This window comes from Papio anubis, chromosome 7 (genome assembly GCF_008728515.1).
Source record: "Papio anubis isolate 15944 chromosome 7, Panubis1.0, whole genome shotgun sequence".
In the NCBI taxonomy this organism is placed as follows: Eukaryota; Metazoa; Chordata; class Mammalia; order Primates; family Cercopithecidae; genus Papio; species Papio anubis.
In genome coordinates this window covers 86,939,378-86,949,697 of record NC_044982.1, presented here as the reverse complement: position 1 = coordinate 86,949,697, position 10,320 = coordinate 86,939,378, and the positions used below count along the sequence as shown (strand labels likewise).

General features: G+C 37.2%; 1 protein-coding gene across 1 annotated transcript; it reads left to right on the top strand.

Annotated features, from left to right (window-relative positions):
* The first annotated feature begins 847 nt into the window (after positions 1–847).
* LOC101018091 (olfactory receptor 4F3/4F16/4F29) lies at positions 848–9,741 on the top strand. Its single transcript, XM_021940931.2, has one exon. It carries the CDS (start codon positions 8,254–8,256, stop codon positions 9,190–9,192), a length of 939 nt encoding a protein of 312 aa, XP_021796623.2. The 5' UTR covers positions 848–8,253; the 3' UTR covers positions 9,193–9,741.
* The last annotated feature ends 579 nt before the right edge of the window (positions 9,742–10,320 follow it).

Below are 10,320 nucleotides of genomic sequence, written 5' to 3'. Positions count from 1 at the left end.
TATATTTCTCCTGGTTTAAAAGAAGAGAGAGAAAGAAGTGTCTCAACTTGAGACTCTTAGACTGGAAATTTGAATTTATTTACACAGTTGAGATTGATCTAGAGTTTTATTTTTTCTGCTGTAATTGCTTGAAATTTGGATCCAAGATTATATGTGTTTGGTGAATATGTTGGGTAACATTGTGACTTTTCTATAATTTAGGGAAGTTTGACGTAGGAAAAAGGGAAAAAATTTTTGAGAGAATCCTAAATTCATATATGGCCTAACCTTTTAATATCTATGTAATTTTAGATAATAAATAATTTGTTTGAGATTATGTGGCACTAACAACACCTGCTTCACAGTGTAATTGTGAGGATTTAATAAAATTTGTATAGTGAGTGTTAGTTTTGATGTTACTTTAAACCTCTTTGCCTTATACATTCTCTCTATCTTTTCCATGGAATATTATATGATTTTATGTCCATATATTAGTTTCATACTTTCAATTACATTTTATGTTTAAATTGAATATTGTGGTAATCATTACGTAAATGATTAAAAATTTAAAGGGACAACATTTAACGTTCCTCCGGATAATATTTAGTCACGAAATAAGGTTGGTAATACCTAGACAGTAGCCGAGGCGTTTTTTGTCATAAGAAAATCAAATATGCCTTATTTCACCCAATTAACAATTTTGTGGCGAAACACCCTGGGAAAGCCAAACGACCACTTGGTGATTCCCCAGGCCGTGATCTGGTCAGCGTTCTCGGATCTAAGGGCATCACTTTGGCCAGGTGCCTAAGAACCCTTATTCCGGCGACTCTCTTCCTGTTTACCCCATACAGCCCTACTGTATGTCTGCAGTGATCCCGTACTGCATCTGGTTAATCTTGTGAGAACTGTCTGCAGTGATCCCGTACTGCATCTGGTTAATCTTGTGAGAACTGTACCTATCTGAATTTTTAATGATGCTGTTTTCTTAGTTCCCTTGGCAAAACAGGTAGGTGAGGGATAGAAATAAAATCTATACTCAGTAAATCAGTGAGCCAAAGTCTATGACTGACAATGAGTGAATTACATTCTCCTCGATTGGGTGCAATGTCAGCCTTCTGTGTGACCATTTGCTGTTGCCACTAGAGAAGGAGGATGCAGCAGAAATCAGCACTGTGAAGAAAAGTCTCTGTGTATAGGCAGCTAAGAATATAGGCAGGGAAAGTGAACATCTCAGCTCCCAAAGAATGAGAATAAAGCTGTAAAAGACTGTCAGAGAAGAATCAGAGGTAATCTTATGACTATTCATCCTTCTTCCCACATTTTCCCAACTGTTTAGCCCTACTTTTGTTTCGCTTTGGGTCTCATTTTGCTTCCTGTATGGCCTGTGTCTTATGGTCAGCTCGGACATCCATCAGTCTCTCCAATGCCTAGAAACCTTTCACCCCTTGTCACCTTCTGTGTCACCCAGCATTCCCCTTCTCAGCCCTTTTCATTCTCATCGTGGAATCCTTTTGGTTTGATTTCAAGGTGTCCAGCATTATTGATGTCACAACAGAGTGGCATGGAAGATTTCTGAAAGTTTTGTCATCTAACCTCTAGTGGGGACTTTTAATTAATTCAGCTTCTGACAACTCTATTACATTCATTATATTATCCATTCATTCATTCATTAACACATTTGACATTTACAATGTGTGCCAACAAGGTGCCAGGTCAGAACTGTCCACTTACAATGTAGAACATTTCTGTAAATTTTGTTTTAATTTTCTTGTATTTCTTCTCATTTATTCTACCATCCCACTTTATCTTCTGCCACAGAAGTTCTCTTCTCTCTCTTTCTTCTCTCTTCTCCTCCTTTATTCTTGATACCCGCTTCTATTTTGGCTCCTTGAGGCCAGCACCGGTTATCCTCCTACCTCTGCAATGTTCTGTCTGGTTTATTGTGTCTTTTTCCTACTTTACATAATCAATGTGGACAGTTTCTATAGTTGGGTCTTTGCTTTTTAACCTTTTTTTTCTGTGTATTATTTCCTTTAGGGACCTTATGCACTCTTATGCATCCATCTATTATTTTTATGTGGATTACTATACAATTACTTATTTGCTTAAAATACACATAACTATTTTCTCCACCCTGTCATATTTTATGTTCAACTTTCTAATCTCTAAAAATTGACCTACCATTGTCCTATTTATTCGTGCTGAAATCTTGATATTTTCTTTGAGTTCATGCTCCTTCATATTCACTCCAGCTGTAATAAGTCACCAATCCTTTGGGTTTTTACTTATCAGTATTTCCATTTCTGTTTCTACAGCCTTATAGCTAGAACTGTGTAGTCCCAGTTCCTCTGTGTAGCTCCTCAAGTCTGCTCTATTTCAATCTTCTCTTAAGCGAACTCCTTCCCTCTGTTTTTCTTTTCCTCCATTTGACCCATCACACTTATAGATGGGGCATCTTCCCTAATTACTGGCCTCATCCTCAATTCCCTGGACCTATACCTTCACTGGCTCCCTAAATGTATTTGATAATTCACATATACCTTTGAGAAGTTTCTAATGATAGGCAACAGATGAATCTTGACTACCTTTCTTATTTTATTTTCCCTTCTTCACCAAAATGATTTTTAGGATGTAGACACTCTGTATGCTTCAACATACACCAAATTTACCATTTTTGAAATATCTTGCAATCTACTTGAAAAGACTTCTTTAGACCCTATATTTGTATATTGTAATATTTATCCTTTTTATGGCTATACTCAAATGCCACATCACTATAAGGACTTCCTTCATCACTGTAGCTCTTTTCACTCTACTTATATTGTAGAGGATTTGTTACACTTCTTGAACTCCTGAACTCAAGGAATTTGATTGCTTTGGCCTCCCAAAGTGCTGGGATGACAGGCGTGAGCCACTGCACCTGGCCTGATTTGTTTCACTTCTATATGCATCACAAGTGCCTGATGTGTATTTGTATGCACATTGCATAAGGATCGGCTTTGTACGACTTCAGTCTTTCTTGATATGTGACACATAGTAAGTAAATCCATTTCAACAAAATGAATAAGTGAGAAGGTAATACTGGAAACAGAACATAACTGTGACTAGGAATTTGGTCTTGACGCGCCATTTAACTTTCTGATGTGCATAACTATCTGTTTTCTTCACTTGTAAAATTTAACATGAGGTTGAAACTGGAGAATTTTATATTTTTCATGAAAAAGGCAATTTGGGAGAAAAGTCAGTTTTCCTGAGGATAAGGTATTGTATGGTTTGACTGCTTTGCCTTGGCTGGTCAACACATTTGTACACCTGGATGAGAACAGTTTTCAGAAATCCTTTCAAGCATCTACCAATTCTCCTGTCTACACGTTTACCTTCCTTCCATTTCTTATTCCTAAATGACAAGGGAAATACCCAGTGTTATCTGAAGTAGTCATAAAATACATTTTTTTTTCTTTTTATGTGAGGAATTGAAATTTATGGCTTTGGATTATAGGGCTTACCATTAAGGAAAGAGCATAGCCTGGTCAGAGGACAAAGCTTCTTCCTGCATTTCTCAGGCAGTCTTTGATTAGTGTGTCCACCTCGGGGCAACTTTTTCTGGGTGGGGGAGAAATATACTTAAGTGATTAAATGCAAGTGCAGACATGAGAGCTTTACCTAAAGCCAGGTCTAATGACCGTACCTGAGAATCAGGGAGTATTTAAAATTTGAGAAATCATTTTCTATACTTGAAAGTCACTTATGTAGATAGTCCTCGGTTTATAATAAATAACATTTATTGTGCTATACTATGTGGTAGGTATGAGGTTAAGTATTTTTACCTATATTATATCATTTATTTCTTACAAATAGAGTAAGGGAGCGAGCAAGCAAGCAAGGGAGGTTTATTATCCCCATTTTATGCATTTATGCATTTATTTTTGATTTCTATTCTTTTGGGTTTTTTGTTTTTTATTGATATATCATAGTTGTATATGTTTTGGGGTATGTGTGATATTTTGATACACGTGTACAATGTGTAATGATCAAATCAGGGTAATTGGGATATTCATCACCCCAAATATTTATCTTTTCTTTGTGTTGGGAACATTGTAATTTTTCTCTGCTAGCTATTTTAGAATATATAATACATTATTCTTCACTATGATTTCTCCATTGTACAATTGAATACTAGAAGTTATTACTTCTAACTACATATCCCCAGATCAATAACTATAATTTCTCTGCTGTACAATCAAATACTAGAACGTCTTCCTTCTAACCTATATCCCTAATTCAATAATAAGGAAACTGAAGCTCAGAAAGGTCTAGGAAATTTGTTATGTTAACATAGCAAGTGAGTGGTGGAGCCTGGATTTAAAATCAGGCCTGGTCGACCTCAAAGTCCAAATTATTAACCTTTCTACTATAATGTACGGAAGTAAGTTTGTGAATTTTTGTATTTTTAGGATTTGAAGATAAAAGAGGTGAAAATTTGGAAATGGTTTCTGGACTTTTGAATGTTAATAAACAGCTATGTGTTAAGTCCACCCTGTAGAGCCACAACTTTTGGAAATAACTCTGCTGTGACCTTCAGTAGCAGAAGCTGCTCCTGGGGTGGTAGAACATAAGGAAAACACACACTAGTAAAAATTTCCTGTGCTTGCTGTCTTTGTTCTGTACATGTCTTTCTCTTGATTAGTATATGGTAGGATCCTCAAATCATAATAACAAATATACTTTTTACAGTGAATTGCATGTGTATATTATTGTATAGTATAAAAGTCAATATTTTCATTTGTTATCATCTGTGCTTTTCACAGGAACTCTGTGAGTCCAACAGGGCAGGAAATAGAAGCGACTGCCCTTTCTTTCCCCCTTTAAATGCAACCCAATGTCAAAGTCAGTAGCATCCCCAGATCAGTGTATTAAAGGTGAGAAACTGATTTTATGTATGTTCTCTTTAACCTGTGTTCTCAGAAACAGAGACTACTGTACTTCATCCTACCGCAGTGTTGATTAGCGGCTTCTCTTCTCCTTTGAGGCTATCTCTTTTATTTTTAAATAATTGTTCATATCTTCTAATTTCCCCTTTCTCCCAGTCTTCCCATATTTTTTTCTTTTTTTAACTTTATCTCTGTTCTACTTTTTCTGTATTTCAAATTGTTCCATAGACTCGAGAAAAATGAGTTGAATGCTGGCTGTAGGTTTGGGATGCTATTCTATCTTATCCCCAGCAAGAAATATGTTGTAAAGTCTTAGGTACCTTCTCACTGGAAGATTATTAGTCATGGCTACTATAAGTTTTTAAATGAGAATTATTTTTATTATGCATGGTAAAATTATTGGAAAACATGAGGGAGAGAAATGAACCATAAGTAATAAAGGTTATTGACTTGAAGGTATGGCCTTACCATGATCTGGGATTATTAACCTAACTTGTCAATCAAGAACTGTCTATCCACTTTCTATTTGTATGTGGGTATCTAATATGATTATATACATGGAAGTAATGATCATTGATATGAAAAAGTCTCCTCCTCTTATATTGATTTAGGTATTTTTCACACATTGTACACCTCATTCTTCTCCTATTAAATTTTCACTAATTCCTAAAGGATCAGGTCAATGTCCTTGGCAAACCTCCTCCACCTGTTCTTAATGGCAATTGTATCTTCTGCCCTCCAATATCTATAACACTTTTTTCTTTAAAACTCATCAAATGTTTGTCTTACTACTCATTTGATATATATTGTATACCACATATGATGTTTGTTATATGTACAATACATATTTCTTCAACTTTTTTTGGTTCTATTTGCAGGAATTAGAGAAAGAACAAATCAGTGTGAAGGAGAATTGTTGGTAAAATTACAAGAAAAGATTGAGATTGTAATTGACCTTTGAGGATAATAAAATTTTAAGACCAAAAGGATGGACTTCACAGAAACATGACCTTAAGTTGTTTTTACAGTTGTAGTAACTGGTTATATAGCCAACAAATATGAAGAATGGGTAAACAAATTCTGACAGTAATGATCAATCACGTCACAAATAAAAGTTGCTATTTACTATTGTATTTTACTAGTTCAGTGATCTTTAACTGTGTACACACTTTATGTATTTATTGTTAGGCTGCTATATAATTCAGTATTTATAATAGATACTATGTATAGCAATCTATGGTTGGTTTTGGAAACCATAAAAATCACTTTTTTGAGTTTTGCTGTTTTTACTAGATTATTTTTTACTTGATTGCTCATATTATTTGATTATTATTGCAACTTGTCTTTCTGGAATAGGAATCAAGAGGCCTGGGTTCTGGTTCCTATTCTATCAATTGTGTGAATTTTGGAAACTCAGTTTACTTTTCTAGGCCTCACGTTTTTCATCTGAATGATGACCAACTTGGATAAAATGGTCTTTATATAATTCCATATGCATTTTTATCCTGTCACACTGGGAACATGTGCTTTCCCTCCCGAAGGCCTTGAGTCTTTTTAAGCAATTACAGAGTTTTCCTGCCCCTCTTCCCAGTGCCTCATCACCTTGCTATTCATGTTCATCTGATCAGTTCTTTGCATGCTGACTTACATTATCCTGATAGGCAGTACCTGTGGCTGTTTCTGCTCTTTCACCCAGTCCATAGGCTTCTGGTTGTAAAAAGTGTGCATCTTGAGACTGTGGACTATTAGCTCCAGAGGTGACAGTATAATCACTCCGTGTAGAAGAGGATAGAGACTCATGCCGGTGGTGGTGAGCAAGTATTAGAGAGATGACATGTGTGCCTCTGTGAGTTTTGGGGTCTAGGATAAATTATGGCACCAGGAAGATGGCCCTTTGTGTCAGAAGAACTGGAGCTGTAGGTGCAAAAATGTATGATGCCAGCATAGCAGTTTTATTTGTACCTCAGCAGCTTCTAAAATAATTAACCTCTATTAAGTATTTTCGGGAACTACTTCCTACTATAGGAAAATGATTGAGGTGAGTATCCATCTGGACACAGAGAAATATAACACTGTTTTCTGCTCACCCTCCACTTCACATATAAATACAATATGTGTTAAAGGACTAAATTTCTAGTGTCACAGTTTGTACTTTATAGTTTGAGGTCAATAAGAAAGCTCATATCCCTTCTAAAAAGTGACTTATTAATGTTTGACATTAATCTAATTTTATCATGAATTAAAAGTATAAAACTACAAATTTCTTAAAGATAAAATATCCAAATGGATTCAGTCAAATTAAGCATGATAATATCAAATATCAGAATAGGTTACCATGCAGGGGGGTACTGTGTACTTGAAAGGGTGGGGGATGCAATGAACATAAAAGCTGATACCAAGGGGAGGAAGAGACAGAGAAGAATTAAAACATTATCTTAACTAATCCAAGTTCTGGTCCTCAATACCTTCATGTGTACAGACAAAGAGAAACTGCAGAGATTTCTCACAACCTCTGTGGCCATTTTATGGACGTATCTTAGCAGAAACTCTGGTGAAATCCCTCCAAAACATATTTATTATGCATGGAAAAAGCCTTACATGACAGGTGGCATAGGCTCCTTATGAAATCGTTGCAGGATGGGAAGCCATTTAGGGCTTCGTAATTGTGAAAGATTGTATTGAAACTGAGGCACTTAAATAGCAGTGAGCATGAGAAAATGTAGTGGATAATGGTGGTGATTCTATTTCTTGTGAAAGTCTACTTACTCTGTTCTTTTACAGTTGTGGGCTTTCCGATTTCACATATCCCAGTCTCTATATTTTGTCTCAATCCACAGCCTATCTCAACTAAGTCTGTCCCAGGCACCTCTTACTGCAGGTGATAATTCATCTGTTAATCATGTTTTCCTCTTATGTCTACTTTCTGTCAGAGAATTGTGAGTACAAACTGGGAAGGGACGGAAAGTATGAGAATATGTGTAAATGCAAATGGAATATGTTGGAAATGAGGAATAGTCAATATCACAGGTGATTTAAACACCTGATGAATTTCATGGATAGTCAGGAATCTTTTGTCCTTACCTAACCTGTTAATTTGAAAGCAGATATTACACTGAAAGTATTGATGATGGGTTTAAATCAGGTTGCAGCTCACATGTTGTTATAATATGTTGATTTTTTGTTATTTTTTATATGTGAGGAACTGAATAACTATACTATTTATTCATAGTGAGAACATTGCAATATTAATGATTTTAGTACATATTATTATCTTCGTAATCATAATTTCCTCCCCATTTTCTTAGTTCTCATAATTTTAGCCACAGCCCAGTTGGCTGGACCAATGGATGGCGAGAATCACTCAGTGGTATCTGAGTTTGTGTTTCTGGGACTCACTCATTCATGGGAGAAACAGCTCCTCCTCCTAGTGTTTTCCTCTGTGCTCTATGTGGCAAGCATTACCGGAAACATCCTCATTGTGTTTTCTGTGACCACTGACCCTCACTTACACTCCCCCATGTACTTTCTACTGGCCAGTCTCTCCTTCATTGACTTAGGAGCCTGCTCTGTTACTTCTCCCAAGATGATTTATGATCTGTTCAGAGAGCGCAAAGTCATCTCCTTTGAAGGTTGCATTGCTCAAATCTTCTTCATCCACGTCATTGGTGGTGTGGAGATGGTGCTGCTCATAGCCATGGCCTTTGACAGATACGTGGCCATATGTAAGCCCCTCCACTATCTGACCATTATGAGCCCAAGAATGTGCATTTTATTTCTGGCTGTTGCCTGGACCCTTGGTGTCAGTCACTCCCTGTTCCAACTGGCATTTCTTGTTAATTTACCCTTCTGTGGCCCTAATGTATTGGACAGCTTCTACTGTGATCTTCCTCGGCTTCTCAGACTAGCCTGTACTGACACCTACAGATTGCAGTTCATGGTCACTGTCAACAGTGGGTTTATCTGTGTGGGTACTTTCTTCATACTTCTAATCTCCTACATCTTCATCCTGTTTACTGTTAGGAAACATTCCTCAGGTGGTTCATCCAAGGCCCTTCCCACTCTTTCAGCTCACATCACAGTGGTCCTTTTGTTCTTTGGCCCACCCGTGTTTGTGTATACATGGCCACACCCTAATTCACAGATGGACAAGTTTCTGGCTATTTTTGATGCAGTTCTCACTCCTTTTCTGAATCCAGTCGTCTATACATTCAGAAATAAGGAGATGAAGGCAGCAATAAAGAGAGTATGCAAGCAGCTGGTGATTTACAAGAAGATCTCATAAATGATACAATAAGGCCTTCTCATTAAACGTGATATGACTTTATGTTTCTTTCTTTGATATTTTAGATTCAGGAACTATGAGACATCACATATTGATTAGAATGTTATTAGATCTGTAACATAATTCTTATCTGATGAATGTATGTATTCCTTGTTCAAAATGAGTCATAAATTCAATACATCTCTACATCTATGTTATGCCCATTTAATTTCTTTTAGCAATGTTTTGTGTAGGGAAAAGAAAGAGAGATCAGACTGTTACTGTGTCTATACAGAAAGAAGTAGACGTAAGAGACGCCATTTTGTTTTGTATTTGAGATGCTGTTAATCTGTAACCCTACCCCCAACCCTGTCCTTGTGAGAGACAAGTGCTGTGGTGACTCAAGGTTTAATGGATTTGGAGCTGTGCAGGGTGTGCTTTGTTAAACAAGTGCCTGAAGGCAGTATGCTTGTTAAAAGTCATCACCGTTCTCTTAATGTTAAGTACTCAGGGACACATACACTGCAGAAGGTCGCAGGGCCCTCTGCCTAGGAAAGCTAGGTATTGTCCAAGGTTTCTCACCATGTGATAGTCTGAAATATGGTCTCGTGGGAAGGGAAAGACCTGATCGTCCCCCAGCCTGACACCCGTGAAGGGTCTGTGCTGAGGAGGACTAGTATAAGAGGAAAGAAGGCCTCTTGGCAGTTGAGATAGAGAAAGGCATTTGTCTCCTGCCCGTCCCTGGGCAATGGAATGTCTTGGTGTAAAACCCGATTGTAGGTTCTATTTACTGAGATTGGAGAAAACCGCCTTAGGACTGAAGGTGCGGATGTGCTAGCGGCAATGCTGCTCTTTATGCTCTAAAAAGGTTAATGGAGATGTTTGCATATGCATATCAAGGCACAGCACTTTTCCTTAAACTTATTCGTGTCACAGAGATCTTTATTCATATTTCTTTCTGCTGACCTTCTCCCTACTATGATCCTATTGTCCTGCTACTTCCCTTTTTCTGAGATGGTAAAGATAATGATCAATAAATACTGAGGGAACTCAGAGACCGGTGCTGGCGCGGGTCCTCTGTATGCTGAGCGCTGGTCCCCTGGGCCCACTTTTTCTTTCTCTGTAGTTTGTCTCTGTGTCTCATTTCTT